This window comes from Limulus polyphemus, unplaced genomic scaffold, assembly GCF_000517525.1.
Source record: "Limulus polyphemus unplaced genomic scaffold, Limulus_polyphemus-2.1.2 Scaffold924, whole genome shotgun sequence".
In the NCBI taxonomy this organism is placed as follows: domain Eukaryota; kingdom Metazoa; phylum Arthropoda; class Merostomata; order Xiphosura; family Limulidae; genus Limulus; species Limulus polyphemus.
Genome location: NW_013666534.1, coordinates 230,565 through 252,172, shown reverse-complemented (window position 1 = coordinate 252,172; position 21,608 = coordinate 230,565). Strand labels below are relative to the sequence as shown.

General features: G+C 34.6%; 2 protein-coding genes across 2 annotated transcripts in view; one reads left to right on the top strand and one right to left on the bottom strand.

The window, feature by feature from the left end:
* LOC106461268 (collagen alpha-2(IV) chain-like) overlaps positions 1-20,637 on the bottom strand; it is a 145,930-nt gene extending 125,293 nt beyond the window's left edge. The window contains exons 1-2 of the mRNA XM_013921078.2: positions 20,303-20,637; positions 20,037-20,085 (exon numbers count right to left, since the gene is read on the bottom strand). Coding sequence (XP_013776532.1) covers positions 20,037-20,085; positions 20,303-20,349 — 96 coding nt within the window. The 5' untranslated portion in view covers positions 20,350-20,637. The remainder of the gene's footprint in view (positions 1-20,036; positions 20,086-20,302) is intronic.
* A 320-nt stretch (positions 20,638-20,957) lies between these two features.
* Positions 20,958-21,608, top strand: part of LOC106461267 (collagen alpha-1(IV) chain-like) — a 132,522-nt gene continuing 131,871 nt past the window's right edge. The window contains exon 1 of the mRNA XM_022388133.1: positions 20,958-21,399. Within this exon, the coding sequence (XP_022243841.1) occupies positions 21,319-21,399 (81 nt within the window). The 5' untranslated portion in view covers positions 20,958-21,318. The remainder of the gene's footprint in view (positions 21,400-21,608) is intronic.

Below are 21,608 nucleotides of genomic sequence, written 5' to 3'. Positions count from 1 at the left end.
CTAGCGCAGATAGCCCTCGTGTAGCTTGCGCGAAATTCAAACAAACAAACCCTCTCATGGAGATAAAATTCTGTAAAATGAAAAGACATTTTATATAATGACAGATAAAATTATTATTGTGTTTTGGCTAATTCTGGTTGTTTAAAAAGTTTTTTGTTTTTTTTCAACTCATGAAAAAATTGTAAAATGGGCAGATTTCAAACATGCCGGAAAATGATCCCTCCCCGTAATAGCCCTCCCAGACAAGATTAAGGTTGGCCCCACTATGAATATGTTCCATACTTTTGAAGCTAAGTCTACGCCAAATATCACGCTTTCTTCACAAAATGTGTGATTTTGAGGCCTTATTGCCTCCTGCACAATACAGTGACCATAAACGTACCAACTACATACTCGTCGAAATATACAGGGTGGTCCAAAATCACCTTTCCTCTTTTAATATTTAATAATTAAATAACTAAGGAAATGCAAACACACAGTTTTCAACATCTTGTAGTCCAACTCAAACAATTTTTATTGTCATGTTTTTTTGTTTTTCACTCCAGTAAATAGTGTTGCCTCGTGAAATGGCAACGTGCAAGAAAAAGCTCAATGCGTCGTTTAGTTTGCAGAGACCAATTCAGTAACTGTGGTGCATCATAATTACAGGCGGTAGTACAGGAAAGAAGAATGGGGTATGTTAAAGATATCGTGTATCAGACAGCTATAGCAAACACCACGGAGCTAAAGACCAGGATAACAGACACCATTGGCACTGTAATTGTGGACATGTTGCAGTGAACGTGGGCTGAAATCGAATATTGGTTAGACGTGCTGAGAGCCACTAATGGTGAACATGTAGAAATCTACTGACATGCCAATAAAAACTGTTTGAATTGGGTTACATGATGTTGAAAACTGCATGGTTATATTTCCTTAGTTAGATAATTATTAAATTTTAAAATAGTTTCAGCATCTATTAAATCAGCTATCTCAAGTTCAATTAAAATATATTTCCTCATTCAAAGTACATTTCATAAATTTATGTAAAACTTTATAGTAATTTACATATGTACATTTACTCACATACAATTATATAAAGCATATTTAATATCAAAAGTATTAACATTATATATTTGAAAATTTATTTTCGATTTTCGGTTTTAAAATTTTAAAAGAGAGAGGAAATATAACACCCACTCGAGAAACAAATCTTTTGAGGATGGAAATAAAAAATATAATAAATATATAATTTTTATTTTATTTTAGGGAAACAAATGTTTGTACAATTATCCACATAATCTTTTTAATTAAATGAAACCAATATGAAGACTGATGTGAAGATACAATACCTATATCAATAATTATTTTAATTCTTAACTCTTCTATACTTTCCTCCAATGGTTCAGCGGAAAGTTTGAAGCTTATCAAGCTAAAATTCGAGGTTTAATATTTGCGGTGGACACAATACAGATAGCCCATTGTGTAGCTTTGTGTTTAAAACAAAGTAACAAACCTCAATATTATTATTATTATGAATTAACAGCCAATTTAATTATTTATCATTTGCAATTCATTTGGAAATAAAAAAATAATTATAAAGAGACTGATACCTTGCAAATTACAAAATTATATATATAAAATATATTATCATGAAGAATTACAAAATATAAAAAAAAAGATATTTAATACATGATTATCAAGATATCCAACAGCCCTGACATGACCTGGTAGTTAAAGTACCCAATTCGCACGCTTGCCCTTTCAGCTGTGTGGGCGTAATAATGTGTCGGTGTTTATGTTGGTGTTTATTATTAAACACAAACCTATACAAAGGGCTATCTGTGTTCTGCCCTCCACGGGTATCGAAACCCGGTTTCTAATGGTATAAGTCCGCAGACATACCGCTGTGCCACTGGGGGGCAATAATGTGTCAGTAAGTCCCGCTATTCGTCAAGAATGAGTAGCCCAAGACTCGGTGGTTGGTGGTGTTGATTAACTGTCTTCCCTTTAGTCTATCACTTCAAAATTAGGGTTCAAATTTTCAGTTTTCTGAAGATTGAAAATTAAATTATTGGATATAAACCTATTTTTAATTTAATCAAATTCTTTTTTATAAAAGCATTTTCTCTGATTTATCTGAATATATTAAAGCTATCATCTGCAAAAGTTGTTTCCTCAGCTTAAGTCTCAATAATGACCGGCGGTTAGGACGCTCGACTCCCAATCTGAGGGTCGCGGGTTCAAATCCCCGTCCCACCAAACATGCTTGCCCTTTCAGCAATGGAGGCGTTATAATGAGACGATCAATCCCACTATACGTTGGTAAAAGAACAGCCCAAGAGTTGGCGGTGGGTGGTGATGACTAGTTGCCTTTCCTATAATCTTTCATTGCTAAATCAGAGACGGCTAGCGCAGAAAGGGTGAGCATGTTTAGTGGGACGGGGATTCGAACTCGCGACCCTCAGATTACGAGTCGAGTGCCGTAACCACCTGGTCATGCCGGGCCATTTTTAATTATGAAGAAGTCCTTATCCAAAGCAAGTTATCTATATAGACGAGAAATACAATAATTTAAAAATTAACTTAGAACTTAATTAAAACAAACTTAAATAGTAATACTTTATGCCATAAACAAATACATTAGAAAAATTAAACCTATAATTTGAATACATTGGATCACCAATGAGGACATTTGTTGTTAAAAACCTTTTCGGCGGTAGTCCCAGTAATGCCTCACGAAGTTCGGGATTCTTTAAGAAACGTCCCCAGTGGCACAGCGGTATACCTGCGGACTTACAAAGCTAAAAACCGGGTTTCGATACCCGTGGCGGGCAGAGCACAGATAGCCCATTGTGTAGCTTTGTGCTTAACTACAAACAAACAAACTTTTAGAAACGAGTTAATAGCAAATCAGAGAGGTGGCTTAGCGATTACGTTAGTTGAGGTTAGCAAGAGCTAATTAAGTTCTGAAATTACAGAATTACTGCGCAAATTACCACTTACTAGAGGAACTAATGTTGCTGTTTTTCTATCTTACATATAGGGCAAATATTTTTGAAATTGAAACTTTTAACCTGAATGTTGCCTTAAGCGCACGTTGGCTAAACCCGCCAGGTCAGAAACTCCCTAAAATTCGAGTATATGGATATAATCAAAACGTATATGATATTACAATTTGACTTACACTTTTTCAAAAATATCCGGTGAGTCAGTATCACAGATTAAAATAATGATATACAAATAATATTTAGGATCAGGCAATGACTAAATAATTAGCGTGTGAGGCTGTGGACGAAAGGGTTCAGGGTTCGAGATGGGATGAAGATGAGCATACTACATACTATCAGCTCTGGGCGCGTTTACAAAATGATGGTAAATCCAATTATTCAGTGCAAAAAGCCAGATAAAGCCTTTGCAGTGGCGAGTGCTGCTAGTTAACTGCTTTCCTTCTGAGGCAGTAGTTCGAAACCCTATCAGTCTGAACATCTGAACTTAGGCTTGGAAGCTCAGATATAGTCCTCTCTATTTGTATAAAGATAGAGATATATATCAGAAAGTCCTTTTATCTCAATTACTCCACATAAATATCACAAAATATATTGGTTTCTGAAAACGAATCTACAACATTGATCAATTTTATACACTGAAAACTTATGAGATGATCCCTGAGGAATGGTTACATTGGTCCTTGTCATCAATGTTGTGTTTCTGGATAGGACCTTTTACATCTACCGAGCATCACGCTACCCCGTTAGCTCATTTTAGCCGATAACGATCATTTCATGGATGAGTGGGTGTTGTGGGTGGGTGTCATCGCCCCGCTGTCATTTTAGCAGCGAGTTTGACTAAAAAGATTCCAGACACAAGATCTGATGGACGACCTAATTTATCCACTTTACTGGGGTGTCTCCTTCCGTGGTAGCATTAGATTTCAAAGAATTCATTCCCAGTCTGGGTGTCTTGTACTACAGAGTGAGTCTTCTCATCTTACACAAATAGTAGGTTCTTCCGCATCTTGCCGCCATATTGTTTACGTTAAGTTTTATTTTTAATGAATGCCCTTTTTGTGTTTTTTTTTCCACTCCATGACTTTTAGCCCCACAAAAATAGGCTATGGTTCATAAAGAAAATATACAAAAATGTCAAGGGATTTCTCTTTGACTAAAATAAGTGTTTTTGGTCCATAAGTAGAAGAAAAAAACCTTAAATAGAGTTGTTCAAGTCAACTTTTATTCCCCCGATAAATGAATGTATAGGTTTAAACTTGCAGAAAACTATTTAAATACTACATTAAGTTTGTTTTAAACTACTTATTATTGTGCACAAATAGTCCTCACAGTAGTTTTCTTATACCAAAAAATACTTTGGTTATATGGCTAGTTTCAGTTGACTAACACGTATTGAAGCAAACGACCATACATTCCTGAACATTTGTTTTTAATTCGCTCAAAGTAGCAGATCGTTTCCGCATAAATAAAAAAACTTGTCCTGGTGTTTATCGTTGTTTTCTTCATAGTATAATACATGTACAATACTCCAGTTAGTACTCCGTAATAAACGCACTTTAGAAAAGCTATAAGGCACAAAAGGGATGAACATTCGAACGAATAATGGGAGCTCGACACGCAATCTGCGGGTCGCGGGTTCGAATCCCCGTCACACTAAACATGCTCGCCCTTTCAGGCGTGGGAGCGTTATAATGTGACGGTCAATCCCACTATTCGTTGGTAAAAGAGTAGCCCAACAGTTGGCGGTGGGTGGTGATGACTAGCTGCCTTCCCTCTAGTCTTACACTGCTAAATTAGGGACAGCTAGCGCAGATAGCCCTCGTGTAGCTTTGCGCGAAATTCAAAAACAAACAAACAAACGTTTCAGTAAAAATACTAACTTCTCAACCAAGTAGATCATGATATTTTGAAAACAACCTATTCTTAACATGTCACTAGGTGTTAATACAAGCTAACGTAATTTTACATCAACAATGAGATGAAGGTTTGAATGTGGAAAGAACATGGAGACGAAGTAACACAATTACAATAATCACTACGTACATTGAAAGGGTTGCCAGTGCTTAAGGAAGCAGATTACTGGGGTCAGTCAGTATGTTGGTGCTTGATTCAAGGTATGAAAAAAGTTTAACGAAGAAATGAATTATTAGCAGAAACTGTGCATGTGTGTGTGTTTATCACAAAGCCATAAAACGGGCTATCTGCGCTCTGTCCATCAAAATCAAAACGCTGATTTTACAATTGTAAGTTCGTAAACTTACCGCTGACCCATTGGAAGACTAGTAGAAACTAAAAATGCGTTTATAAAAGCAAAAGTGCTTAATAAGGGGAGTTAGTTTCTAGAAGACAACGGTTTGCGCACTATGGTGCATTGCTTTAGGACCCTATTTTTTTCTGACTTCCCTCAACTTATATTACTTATCATAAAAATCTAGTAAACACAGAACGAAAAACAGTGAACAGTTCTCCAATAAAAATAAAAATGATGCATTAAACAGTATACAGTAAAGAAAAGAAACGGTCTTATTCGAAAAATTCATTAAAAACACCAGCCAAGTTTAACAGCTACACTCTCCACCCTCTTACAAAATGAGGACTATTGTAATAGATGCTTGAATGTAATATCGAATGTACTGTTGACAGGAAAGAGGAAATTAATTGATTTAATTGTGTTTCTTGTAAAGCCTCAAATCTCCAATAATATTTATAAGAGATAACAGCGAAATTAATCATGTTGATATAAAACGTATTAATATGTGAAGCTGTGTTTAAAAAAAAGAGTAAAATATTATTTTACTCACTGTGTTTGTTTTTAGTTAAGCACAAAGCTACACTATGGGCTATCTGTGCTCTGCCCGCCACGGATATCGAAACCCGGATTTTAACGTTGTAAAACGGCTAAAACAAAATTCATTTATTAAAACAATAATATGAAGAACACTCTAACCACCATGGAAACTAATTTTATTGAATTCTGAAAATGACGAATTTTTATTTGTTAGAAATGCTAGGGAAAATATAAAAACAGTAAAATTGAGTGCTTGTAATGTCAGGTGTAGAGTTGATTATAGAGATTCGCACATCTTAAATTTCGGCCCAAATAATCAGAAGAAATTCTTAATATTAAAGTATAAATGTCGTGAAATAAGAATAATGGAATTACAGCGATACCCACTTTCATTTACAAGGACTGATAAACAGGGATTATAAACAACATTCTACGATTTAAAAGAAAACATAAACCTACATACATAAAAGTCATAAATCCACAAGTTTAATTTAGTTTGGGGAAACCATTTCTACATAAGTGGTCAAAACTAGTGTTCGAAACACTTTTCTGTGGTATGAAGAAAAAAACAGTATTGTAGCTTTTCACCAGAAAATTTGCAAAAAGTAGCAGCAAAATTAGACAATATCTATTGATTAGAATGTCAAATATTCTGGCAGTCTCGTAGAGTTTTATAGGAAACGAATCTTAACTTACTGTTAATAACTTTAGGAACACATACATCAATAATCAGGCCAATATGCTTTGTATGTTAAAAAATAGGGCCGAATACTAATCACATGGCAGTACTTTTGGTTGATTACATATGTGGTAGGTGTTAAACCGACTTGACTTATGTACGAAATCATGAGTACGATTGATTGAAGGAAATATATAAAAAGGTTATGGTCTGAGGAAAGATGTTTCAAGATAAATCATACAATGTTACGAAACACGAAAAAGCATGTAAATCTAATAAAAAGAAATGGCAGATACTTTTATCAGAACTTATGAGTCAAAGGTGTGTACAACTAATTTTATGAGTCAAAGGTGTGTACAACTAATTTTATGAGTCAAAGGTGTGTAAAACTAATTTTATGAGTCAAAGGTGTGTAAAACTAATTTAAAACCTAATAGTTGATATCGCTCATAGAATACAATTTCAATTGGGATTATGAAGGCGAATATATGAAACTTTCAAGTGAAAAACATTTATCTAAGAGCACAAACTTGGTTCGAAAGATAAAACAGAAAGAAAACTAAAATATAAATTAGAAATATCCCTCTGCTTTATTTACATTATTTGTGAATATATCAATACCAATTAATACCTGTACTTAGAAGTCATTGTATCATCTCTATTTTTTTACCTTCGGGAAAATGAGAGATAAGTAACACAAACGGTAGCAGTATTGATTGTGGCGTTTAAAAGTTGTATTCAAACATTTGGTATACTAAGAAAAAATGGAAGAATCGTTTTAGCGCCATCTACTGTACAAACAAAATGATAAATCCCCTTATTAAAAAAAATCACGTTCCTCTAAAGTATATTTTAAATCTTAACATTTTGGTAAGTAGTACAAAAGCAGAATGAAATTTAATCGATGTTTTATGTATTACATAATTTAGATACTGTATTATGTACTTAAGCAAGTCATAATTTGTCAACCTGATATTTATATCTTGTGCACGGTTGGTGAGAGTATCTCGTAATAAAACGTGGTAATATTCGGAAGAGCCTCCAAGATAGAAGCAAATCAACATTGGTTCATTCCAAAAATACAGCATGATCCTAAGTTTAAACATAATTTTGATCGAGAAATATTATTTTTTTTGCTGAAAAGACCATTCAAATAGCAATTTTTACTGAGAAATATATCGTTCAAATTTATTTTTACTAATTACAACATTAAAAAAGTATGTTTTTGGTAGCATTATTATTCCATAATTAAATAGCACACAATTAAATGCCTAACTCTTATTATGATAAAATACTATGAAAATCTATAATTTAATCTCAACGCAAGAATTCCATACTGAAATCCTACCATATGGCGCCTGTGATATATATTGATACAAGAGGAGTGTTGAACAACCGTTAACTATAAACATTAACTAAGAAAAACATACAACAAAAAATATATTTTTTTATGTAAAAGGAAACAAGGACATGTTGGACCACCACAGATAATGGATTAATAAATATTATTATTTTAGAATATATTAAGCTTAAAGGCACTTATTACTTAGAGTATAAAAAATTAAAGCATTATACGCATGCTTGTATTTAATATAATTTTCTTTGACTACGCATCGAAAACAAAAACATGTACAACATAACTTCTTGAAATTTTCAGACAATCCCCTAATGGTGGTACTATATTAACAAACTGTTAGGAGGATGACCGGACGACCGACTAGGAGTACACATCTCAGAACCCACCATCATTCGCAGCTTCTCACAACAAAACGGTTAGATATTGGTTGTGGTGGGGTCACGATATGATATAACATCGTCATAAATACTAAATTCCCATGCTCTTCTCACGCCCACGTTATCCTACACAAACAGCCCCCGTCTTGAATTCCCGTTTATGTCACCAGTGGGAAGGAACTTTCAGAGAAGACTAACTTAGTTATTTTATTTAAATTTCCCTGTGGTCTCTAAAATTGACGGTCATGTGTTCTAAGTTATCCGAAAATAAAAAGTGTACTTGGATAATTACTGGTACTATAGTTGGTGACAACCACATGTGAAACATCATTTACCATTCGCTAAACATTTTAAAATAATCGTTATTTGTATTTATTTTTATAGTTCTTTCAAAGCAATTTTGATAATAAACAAATATCAAAAGTTGAGTGGTTCGTGGGAGACATTTAATTGGACATTCACTGTAAGAGGCTAGTGTTCCCCCACTTAATGTGCTAGTGTCCAGCTGATTCAAGATACTGATGATTTGATTACCTTCCGTGAACAGTTGCCCGCTCAAATCCCGCAGAAGCTCGAGTGTCTCTCTTAATTTTCGTACAAGCTATGTGTGAGCACCAGACATTGCGTAGGTGGCGTCAAGTACGAGTTGTGTAGAGAAAGTTGTAATTTATTCGACGCCTGCGAGAGAGAAACCTAACTAACTAATCGTTACTGAAAAGAACAAGAAATAGCTATAGAGAGAAAAAAGAAGAAGATTTTATGTGTTTTATTCAACCATATTAATTTCACTGGCGTCAAATATTAAAATAAATTAAAATTGCCAATGCATATTTTTGAAGAAATAGGCAACTACTGGAAATAAACTTCGTAAGTATTTAAATATAATGGAACAAATATACTGGGGGAAAGAAGCTGACTTAGCTAATAATTAAAGAATAAATAAAAGCGTTTATGAAATATGCAGTACATGATCTAAATTTAACCTTTACCGCTTGATAACAATCACTAGGGAAACTGTTATAGAAATAAAATTAAACTATGAGCAATAAAATTCAAAAAACAAACCACCGGTATTAGGGCTCTCAATAGGTTACACACAACTTGTGTTACTATTTTCTTTTCAGTTACTGTTATTTGCTCGTGAGCTTTAACTTGAAGATATTATTTATCATTATATATCCTTATATTAATACTTGAGTCTGTTTAATTTTTAAAACTTCTAGATGGCCTTACATGTCACACACACACACATATATATTTCATACATTCATATAGGCATATATTTCTAGAGTACGAACATGTGAGATTGGTTTATTAGAAAACATAAAATCATCTAGACAACAAACTTATTCCTTTGCCCGGAACTTCTTCCTTAGCTTCTATAAGGCCTTATTAAACATTAGTGATTATAATGATAATTAATTGCAATAATGATCACTGAAACTGCTCAAGTTATTATAAATAACAAGACGAAACGTTTGATGTGAGTGAAACTTTCTCTGTCACTTATGCCAGCAAGTGATTATACGTATGCACAACGTCTGTAAAACAACCCGTTACTTGGACCTTTCAAATCTAGGTTAGCTCTTAGCTTTTCAGATATTAGTCACACCCTGTGTGTGGTCGAGGGCGTTATAACGAAGCTTCTTAATCAACTTACTCGTTGCGTAAAAATATAAGATTATCAAAGCAGGTTGTAACGGGAATTATTATAATAATAAAGATATAGACATTTGACCCTAACAACACAAGTTAGAGAGCACAGATGTGAAACAAGGTAAGTTCGGATTTTACAATAAGTGTGCTCATTTTGTTCATACTTATAAGAATGGAATGTAGTTATCAAAACCCACCCTTCCCATTCTCAGTTTCTTACCATATAAGCGGAAAGTCTGTAACTGGTCGCATCCGATCACATAGGAACAACTACTACTCTGTCCATTTCACTTAAATTTTACTTTCTTCGTAAACGTTATAGATCATAATAAATAAAAAAAACTTAGAAACACATAACAAAAACATTACATACAAACTGAACATATAAATATAAATAATGTTGTTTTTTCTTCAGAAACGTATGCCAATAGCTTCTAACAATTGAATGTTCTGAGTACACGAGAAATGTTATTGTGATTTGTTTGTTTTTGCCTTTTAAATTAGAGGTACTAAACAGACAGCATAAAACATTTTCATACTTGTATCAATAATATTGTTCAAAACGTAAGATCAGTTATCGTATAAAAAGATACTTGGTTGGTGCGTGTATTTATGAAAGCACTGCATAACAAAAAAAGTGTAATCACAGTCTTTGTAATAACGTGATTATGAAACTATAACATATTGAAATACACTCACGGCTATCACCGTTAAGTTTGATGCACTCCAGAAAATAGAATAAAGCTGTATTTAATTAGCAACTACATTAATACTTGAGAGAGAGACTCAACGAATGACCAGGATACCTCGAGCAACACACGAGCAGGGAGGTCCTCCGTTAAAGTTTTACTTAGCATCAACTTAGTACAGACTAATATATCAGACATGAATCAACTGACATCTTGTGCCAAACTCCATAAGATGTCATTTACTTCTAATATTTCATTTCCTTGGACAACTGACATCTTGTGCCAAACTCCATAAGATGTCATTTACTTCTAATATTTCATTTCCTTGGACAACTGACATCTTGTGCCAAACTCCATAAGATGTCATTTACTTCGAGTGTTTAATTTCATTAGACAACTGACATCTTGTGCCAAACTCCATAATATGTCATTTACTTCGAGTGTTTAATTTCAATCTTATGGAGTTTGGCACAAGATGTCAGTTGTCCAATGTCATTTACTTCAAGTGTTTAATTTCTTTGAATAATTGAAATATTGTGCCATACTCTATAAGATGATGTCACTTAGCTATAGTATATAATTTTCTTTGACATACTTTCTGAACTGGTTGCTGAAGAAATTGCACGCGAGATGGTGTAGTAAGACTTATATCAGGTTTGTTTGTTGTTGTTTTTTTATAACACCTTCAACTTCTAAACTTCACAGTAACATATTTGTCTAACGCATTTCTCTGTATCACTGATTCACGCGGAGCAATACATTTTCCTCAATTTGTTGTTTTCGACACATATTATGTTTTTAATGTAGCAACAAAAACATGGATATAAAAAATAATGTTTGAATCAGGTTCTAGATGTCGTCGTCGTTATGTTTATTTTCCTTCAATGCGTTCATTTATTGTATGAAACTAGGTTTTTAATTAGTAGTTAGTTATTTAATTGTTTCGTTATTATTATTTTTACCACTGCTGATAACAATACGTATATTTTCTATCAGACCTAGTCATGCAAGTTATACAGAAATGTATTTCTTAGTGTAGAAGGAGCAATCTAGATAGAACATTAGCTACCCAGTGCTATGCATATTTATTATTTACGATACAATAATTTCTAAAATAAAATCTCAACCGGTTAGGCCTTAGTGAAAGTACATTGTGTTGATAGTGGTTAGTCAAAACCCAAGCACTATGCCATTTCTAGACTTCTTACTATTTTCTATTCTGTTAGACTTTTTATTACTAGGAAACGTTGTAAATTCTGGATAATTAGTTTGAATTAATTGTTCTGTCCAAAGTTACCCACCCCCGTGCGTTAGAAAAATAAGTTAAATTAAACGAGATTAAGCCTTTTACTGCCAATGAAGTATTAAGAATATAACATATCTTTAGTTACTCAAGGAAAACAGAAAATGAAAATAAGTTTATAGGTATGGCGCTGTATTGTGTTTAGTATGACGGACGGTAAATTTGAAAATCCCTTATTTTGGGGCTGTGGTTGCGTTATAAGAGTGGCGGTTAAATCCCATTATTCGATTACAGCATCATAAGAATTGACGGAGGGTGCTGTTGACAAGCTGCTTTCACTCTAGTCTATTAGTTCAACATTAGAGATGGCTAGCGCATACTTTGTGTAGCTTTGTACAAATATCCAAAATAAACAAACAAAGGATTTTCCCGCTAGAGGGGGTTCAGTGCGTTATATGAAAACTATTCCAATATGCACAACCTCAGCAGATATGCAGTCGCGATTAAAAGATATGTATGAGAACTACATTCCTACATTGTTTGGTGTTACATAGGTACTGTGATGCCACCGAAAATGTATTGCTTTTGGAAAGGGCATGTAATAGCTCTTTCCAACACAAAACATTCATTCACTCAAAGCATAACGATGTTTTCAGGTAAGGGATATAGAACTTCCAAGAGGGGGATATCCCTTGTACTTAATGGCTTTGGAAAACAAAGAAACTTGGATCAACTTGAGGTACTAGGAACCATCAGAAAGAGACCTTTAACAAGTCGTATCCAAGCCGTTGTAACAAGTGAGAATCTACGAACATGGAGGTCAGTCTCAAAAGTCGTCCATGTGCTACAGACAACAGTACGCAACATAATTAAGACGGACTTCTGTCTGGAAAAGCGATACAAGTCACATGCACACAACTTACTTCCACTACATATCCAGAACAAGGAAGCCCAACTGTAGAAAACTGTATGAACGGTACCTAGCCGTGTAAAAACGGCAACACACAGTGATAGTCGACGTAGCACATTGTGTATCTTGATAACTGGAACAATTCTTGTGCTATGTCTATGGGTGACAAAAATTTCCAAAAGTGGTACACAGCATGTTGCGAAACTTTTTCAAATGGATTCATGATTATTGCTGGATATTGCTCCATGGACAGGTTAGGGATCAGGTGAGTGGATAAAAATGTCAAAGTGAACTCTGATTACTCTCAGACCAGTGTTCTGGACCTTAGTACCATACAGAAATACCAGCTTTGTACGGAAACAAGGCCAACAGGATATGAGTTCACCACGATATGACTTCCACTTATACAACCCATTCAACTGGAGAATAAAACAACTATTCATGCTATTAGCTACAACGATATACCGGTCAAATCAGCAGACGCAGAACATCTGTGCAACTGAATTGCTGAAACGGACGCTGGGAAACCATCGTCCTCATACACTAGATGGATTATGGAAAGGATGCAGGGAGTAGTGGTGTGTTTTGAGCATGACGCCTTACAATAGAGCCTTTTGTAGTGGAAGCTGTAATGTAAGGCTATTTTCAAGGTGCACAGTCGTCAAATCGAGCATGACTCAACGTGGCGATATGGACTTTTATGACGTGGTGAGGCTCCAAAACTATTTTAAGGTAACGTACTATGCACTGCCTGAACAATGTTTTTCTATCAACAAAAAAGGGGATTTATAATAATGATAATAACACTAAACTAAAGTCAGGATGTTATTTCTAGAGCGTGTTGATATAAACAAATAAAATTAAGCTAAGGCAAATCAAGCCTTTCAGTATCACTTGATATTTCCGGGAATGTTCTCCATCCAGGGGAATCTGTTTAATAATTTGTATAATTGTTTATATAATAACAGGAACCACAGCATAATTATTTACTTAACACCATACATCATATTATGTTTTGACTTTATCTGTTAGAATTTTCACCTTATTTCTACATGTTACCTAGAAATCAAAATTAGTTATTTTTGTTCAATACGTTAAAGATTAATATTTAACCTTGAACTTGACCACTGAAACAAAGGCAAGAAAAATTTTAAAAAAACTGTGAGATAGTGTGTTTATATGGCTTTCACCACTGAATTTAAATAAAATTCACGTGACCTTAAAAGGCCATCTGTCAGCCCAACGCGTAACTCTCTGTTGCATGAAAAGAACATTCCACTAGCACGTGCAATACGTACAAAGGAACATCAACCTTTCGACCGTTCTACGATCGGTTTTGTAGGTCGAAATTTTACCCCTAGTAACCAATTTGCTGACTGCGTGGGCATGCAGATATGGCTGTCAACTACTCGGACTCTTTACAGTAAGCTAATAGAATACATTCATTGCGGTATTAGCTCAGATGACAACCCATGATCGTGGTGATATGTGGGAATTTGTCTTCATGTTTCATATTCAAAAGACAGGATACTGGATGCGGAAAATACTGTTCAAATATTTAATAGATGTTCTTCACTTCCTCTTGTAGTTTTTACCCTACAGCATCGTTTTATGAGGTGTTTCTATAAGACTTGCAGGATTTATACGTTGGACTAGATTATTTAGAAAACATGTAACTCAATTCTCTATATATATGAAAATAATCAAACACGCAGAGAGAAAAAAAGCAGAATCATTCCCAAATCAGGGCAGATAACGAACAATGATGATAATAATGATAATTCCTCTTTCTCTGCTCGAAGTTTCGTAACTTTTACGACTTTCTGACTCGAGGTTTTCTAACATTCATGATTTAATATTTAACTCGATTCTAACACTCGAGTGAGGTACTCATCATTCGTAGCTCTCTCTCACACTCATGGTTCTGTAACTCCTGAGGTTCTTTAACACTAATGATTTGATTTTATAACAGTCGAGTTTCTAACACTCAACGTTCTCTAATAGTTGTGGTTCTCGAATTCTCAGAGTTGTCTAACACTCGTATGTTATTTTTAGACAGTCGAGGTTTTTATCACTCAAGTTTCTCTAACATTCGTGGTCCTCTAACTCTCAAGGTTCTCTAACATTAGTACTTTTTAACACTCAAGATACTTTTAACACACGAGTGAGGTACTCTAACACTCGTGATTCTCTAGCTGAAATGAAACGCGAAATAATTTTTGGTCCACACATGAATACTCGTGTATAGGCACAAACAATATCGTAGGATAATCTTAAACAGTCTAAGACTAATAATTCAATAGCATAATGAACATCTCTCATCTAATAACAGTTGCAATATAGATCATATTTCACATTACGCTGTAAGCCATGTGGTGGATGTATCATGCATAAGTTAAGGCATTCCTTAACAGTAAATGAATCAGCATATTAAAATAGCAGGTTTTTAAAGCAAGTTTCAGAAACAAGAGTCGCTGTTCACTCTTTGATGAGACTAGATGAAAATATTAACACGTTATTGTATAATTTAATGATATGTAGGAATGGCAACTATTTGGTTGTGTCTTAGATACATCAACAAGTTAAAGCGATATTCAGTAAAAAGTGACACCATAAGCTAAAACGACATCATGGATTAAAGAGTCTTTTAGTAGTACAGAATTTGAGGTACAACAGCGACAAGTTAGGGCGTATAATTCGGGAGCATGTGAGGCTGTAAACTATTTGAGTAATATTACAAAGCACTCGCCAGAAAAAGTGTCACTGCTAACTATTTGGTGCTTGAGAGACACTAACTACTTAATGCATTCTTTAATAATATCAAATCGCACTACTGCTGTTTAGTAACGTGTAACATCGCCATCCATTTGACGGAACTATAGTGAAAAAAATTAGATCAGATGTTCCAAAGTCCATGCATAAATGTCCTTAATTTTGAATCACTGACCAAATGAAAGTCAGGCAGCGTAACAGCACCTTCTGCCACAAAGCCTTTGTCTGGCTCTTTGAACTGAACAACGGGATTGAATGCCACTTTTATTACGCGCACATCGCTAAAATTGGAGAGCGCGTTCAGTGGCATAACTTCTCGAACCATATATCTTTTAATCCGATGACCACAAGACCACACCCTGCTTGGCAACGTAGTGGCATTAAAAAGTATAAGCGTTTTCAAGCAACAAGTGCTCATGTAAATCATTTAGTGGCACAATTCAACTGTGTCAGTTGAAACTGCCAGTAATTTGAAGATATTACAGTAAGTCTGCAAATAAAACTACTATGGAGGGTTGGATACGTTATATTATAACGGTTTTGAATATGCAAATAAGAAAGTCGCAGGAAACCACAGCTGATACAAAGACGCAGTGGAACGGAATGTATAAGAACTATATTTTGACGTTTAGTGTTACGTATATAATGTGATGCTACCGAAAATTGATCTCTTTTGGTAAAGGTATGTAACAGCCCTTTCCGACGCAAAATATTTATACACTCAGATCATAAAGATGTGTTCATATTGAGGATTTTGAATTCCTAAGACAGTGATATATCCTTGTACGTAATCGCATTGGAAAACAAAGGAATATGAATAATTCTAGGGTACCAGGATCATCCAGAAAAGACCTGCGACAAGTCGCAACCTAGCTGTTGCAATCAAACTGTGACGTCTTGTAGTGGGTACTAATCCACGAACACAAAGATTAATGGCAAAAGCCACATAACCCAGGCAAAAGTTCGCAACATGATCAAGAAGAAATTCTGTCTGTAAAGGCGACACGACACAAATCGCGTGTTCTCAAGTTGTTGTCCTCCAGTGGTACAGCGGTAAGTCTAACGATTTACAACGCTAAAACAAAGGTTTCATTCCCCCTCGGTGGACACAGCAGATAGCCCGATATGGCTTTGCTATAAAAATCACACACACACTCAAGTTGTTTCCACGACATGTCCGTTTAACCGTCACACACCTCAAGTAGCTGGAGAATAAAACGGGTATTAATGCTATTACATACAGAGACATACCGGTAAAACGCCAGAACTCAGCGCCTAAGGATGTCTGCACGATTAGACTGTTGAAATTCAGGAAGGGCGTGCTTTGGACATGACAGTCTTACGATGGAACCTTTTAAAATGAAAACTACGCTGCAGGGATATTGTCAAGATACACAGTTGTCAGATAAAGTATGACCAACAGTAGCAATACGGGCTGTAACGACGTGATGAGGCTCCAAAGTCGTTTTAACATAGCGTACCCAACCTCTGTTCCTTAACAACTGGCACTGTCTACCATTTAATCGAATCAGATTGACATTAAAAGTTATAGTGGTATTCAATAGCAAGTGACACAGCACAACAAATAATCGATCTATGGTGCCGTTAGAAATGTAAAGCGTTATTCAGTAGCAACTGACACCTTGCATCATTTAAATCACCATGTGACTTTAGAAGTTATGAAGTTTTCCGGTAACGAGTGCCACTGACTGTTAACTAAAAAACGTTATTCAGTTGCAAGTTACACAGTATGCCGTTTAAAGGTATTATAAGTTAAACCATTCTTCAGTGAAAATAGATACAGTCAACTATCTGGTGGTTAAAGTTTGTTGAATCCCTGCCAGTGCTTTCGAACGCAGGTTTCAAGTGGGACAAGTGTATCAGAATGGTGACCCATTCCCTCCCTGGACGGGATGACAGTCTATTCCAGATTAACCACCAGCTAACAGCTGGTACCTATCATACAGCTGAGTAGACTGGAACAAATGGGGTAAAATGTTTTGCTCAATGAGACAACAGCATGACAAGAGCCAGCCTCGAACTCGCAATCATTCGACTACGAGTCCAAAGCACGAAGTCACTGAACCACCCTGCCCTTAAATGGTGGTACTAGCCTAATATAGCAAAAATTCGTTATCCAAAAGTGACACTATAACATTTGAAGTTTCTAAGGTGATATTAGGAGATCAGGTGTTATTATTCAAAAAAGACCTTTGTGGACCATTTAGTGGTACTAAAGTCATATTAACATGTTAAAACATTCTTTGCTACCAGGCGACACTGCCACTTATATGGTGATACTACAGCGAACTTAACAGATCAAATTGTTCTTCAGTAACAAATGGCACCATCAACCACTTCATGTTACTAGACTGTAACGAATTAAAACGTCACCACTGGAGAGCTTGCCCCTAGCAGCCTCCATCTGAAATATAAGGATTTAGTCTTTTAATTATTTAGAATTATTCCTACATTACGGAAGTGTTAATGTTTTTGGACGGGAAGAAGTGCATCCAATCAGATGAGACCTAGGGAGTGGGTTTAATGGTAGTTTGAAACACTATCAAACCGCAAGGAAACTGTGAAAAGAGAGGGAAAATTCGACTATGATATAACCAAGACGGAATTTCTTTTCAGTTGCATGTGACAAGGTCAACCTTCCGATAACACAGTAACATACAAATTATTTTTATAACAAACCGACATTAAAATGATATAATATCCTTTGTTTCACATTATGGCATTTCACTGCTATATTTTAATATGGATTACACTCTTATTATTGAAAATAGACATACACTTTACTTGTATCTAAAGTATTATTAGACGAATGTCTTTTTTCATGTTTGTAGTGACTTCAGGAAAAAGTAAACCTTTTTTTTTGTTGTTTACGGCAATACAAGAGACCCGTTTAAACGGTATGACCTTATCATGAGTTAATTTATTTCCCTGAAATGTTTTATGACAAGAGACCCGTTTAAACGGTATAACCTTATCATGAGTTAATTTATTTCCCTGAAATGTTTTATGACAATTTTTAAACTACAACACTAGTTCAACGAAAAAATAACTATTACAGAAGATGGGGAAGATGAACAACGAGTTTGAAGTACAGGAAATCATTGAGTTTATTTTAACACACCAAAATAAATATAAAAATCACGACAAATGAATATATAAGACTTATTTATCGGATAAAATAAATAAATATTAATCTGATAGTTTAAATGCAAGTTCCTAAGTGGCTGTTGGTTATAACAGATATTTTAACGCTTCTTGCGATAACATCACATAATAGACTATACTTGACTTCCTTGTGATAACAAATTCAGTGTGTGATAGTTTGTAAGGTCGCTCATCTATAAGGTAACATACAGATCAAAACCCTTTACATCTTTGTACATCATCATCTCGACTTGGTTCCATTCTGAAATGTAGCACTTAATCACACTTATCTTCACCACTAGGTGGCGAGAGTTAATTCTGAATTATAGCTAGATTTTTGTAGTGATCAAATAAACCAATTGAAATTAAAGCTAATCAGGAGAGGGAAACGTAAACCAAGTGCTTAAATAGTGATAAAAATATTCACTTTTTAAATCTATTTATTCTCATAAATACATTTACATTTATCTATTGTGAAATATCAATCTAAATGTTTTCTAAATCATTTTCAAATGCTTCCAAATGTTCACCAACAGAAACCCATATCCATGTTTCTCTAATATTTTATATTTCTATATCTTAAATTCGGTTCTCAATTTCGAAAAAAAAGCAACATCTTACTTCTACAAATAAGAATTTTGAGAGAATGTCTTTCCTTATTTACGCGTACTAGAAAGGAAAAATAAATTTCAAATTTTCAACTTTTAAGGTTTAATCTCGTCAGTAGGTGGCACACCAGAAATCCAAATATTTTCATTCTCTGTATCTTATACGCATGCGCTCGCCTGGAGTGACTAGGTGATAAGCTCCCAGTTTCACTTGGACAACATTGCCCACGATAGATTTTATCACTTCAATACCGGCATATTCATGGGTATTTAAAAATTATATACAAGAATTGATATTATCTAGGATTAAATAATAAATAAAACTGAAACGGTCAACTAAAGAAAAACTACATTAACTGCATGAATTCAAAACAAAACTAACAAGAGTATTGACGTAAAATACATTCAGAGAACCAACAACTGTTACAAATGCTTCAATTGGATTTATAGTTTAGCAGACGACTTTTATCGTAGTGAATTAAATTGTTGTTACCTATATTTTACGTTGTTAGCTTGACCCTGATAATTGTTTTTCGTAAATTACGATACTATTGTTGTTTCCTCATAAAGTAATTCTAACAGCTCTATAAGTAAAGACATACGATTATCGTCGTATATCCAGTGTATTGTTATATTTTATATTACTATTTTAACTCTACTTCTCAAATGGGCTAAGCAACAGAAGAGACCTCTTTCGTAAATAATTATACTCTTATTTATTACAAATGACTGTACTAACTCAAAATTTGGTAGGGCATATTAGGAGACTTTCCTCACAAACTATCCTAGTCATAAAACTTACCGCTTTTATTTGTGAAACTTGAAAAAGTGCAACGAATAAGACAAGAATCCTAAAAAATAAAAAAATAACATTTTATTAGGAAAGATAACGTCAATTTCGTCCGAATATATAATTACAAAAAAAATATATTATGATTTTTTTGTCATATAAGAAACTAATCTCGATCCTTGAATTTTAATTTCTGAATAACACATGTTAAAAACCTAAAAATCTCTCACATAAGTAAAGTTATCTTAGACAAAAAAAAGGTTCAAATTCTTACATACCACTTATACACTGATCTAGAAGGAACTCGTCCAAATGTCCTCTCCATGATTATCTTGGGCTCCTGCACCGAGTGCGGGATCGCCACCTACAAACCCCCCCAAATAATACTTTATGCTACTCTTATGAGAAATTAACGAACTTCATGAAGCAAGTGTTAACAATGTTGGCAACAAATTTCTGCGGCTACATATAAAACTTAAAAAGAACTTGCTTTCTAAAACACCAAATGTCTAATCCGTTGTGGGGCAACTTTATTTCCACGCAGAGCAGCGTGTCACCGCAAACGTTTGATAATGCTAGCCCACACTTTTCGACCAAACTAAGCAACAAGACATCAGGCTATGGCTTCAGGGGCGGGATTTCGCCTGTCACGTGAATAAAAGTTTCATTCGTACAGAGTTAAACATAAGAACTCGTGTTTTTATTTTAATTTTCATTCAGTTACTAAACATATATTTTAAAATTACTGAGCGTGAAATTGCTGGATAAGAAAGCTTATAAAATGTAAAACAGTGATCAAAACTTATAAAGTTATAAACCGTAAGAAACAAAAACAATTTAACAACTACCAAAGACGAGTTTCTATTGGGTAGCATTTTGTCAATCATTTTGATCAACTGACCCACCTACAAGAAAATGTTTCTAGCATTCAATCACAATTTCTCGACAAACCACAAGCTTGTGCAGTACTTCAGTGTTTTGTAGATTAAAATGCAATATTCACTATAAATATTCATAGGGTTTATTGGTAAAATATAAAAGAAAAGGAAGAACGCGGGAATCGCCTAAAACCAAGAGCAACTATACTTCTCAGTGAGGGCGGGGAAATCAGTAACATTTGATTGTTAGGTTACATCCATGTGCTTTCGCTGGCCAGACGGCCACGGCATGGGAGATTGACGTGTTAGGACGAGAAGATTGGAAGAGAAAGGGGTTTTTCAATACTAAACATTTTGGGTTCGCCGCGCTCTGCGGCTTTCCAAAGCGTTCAAAGATTATTATTTTCATTACCAACATGAAGTTTAAAAAAGTATTATTTTGCCAGTTTATTGCATTGTTTTTTCTTCTTCTCCTGATCGAGTACAGTGAGGCTGCGGTGAGTACTGATTACCTAAAAGTCCTAAGAATGCTCGGAAGTATATTAATAACTTATTTAAAGATTATGTATGTATATATATATATATATATATATATATACTAACTTATTTGTATAATAATGTGTGTGAGTATACATATACTGCTCGTACCGTACACTCCGTCCGTTCGGCCGTACAGCGAGGTATTCTTACTACGCATGCGCTCGCC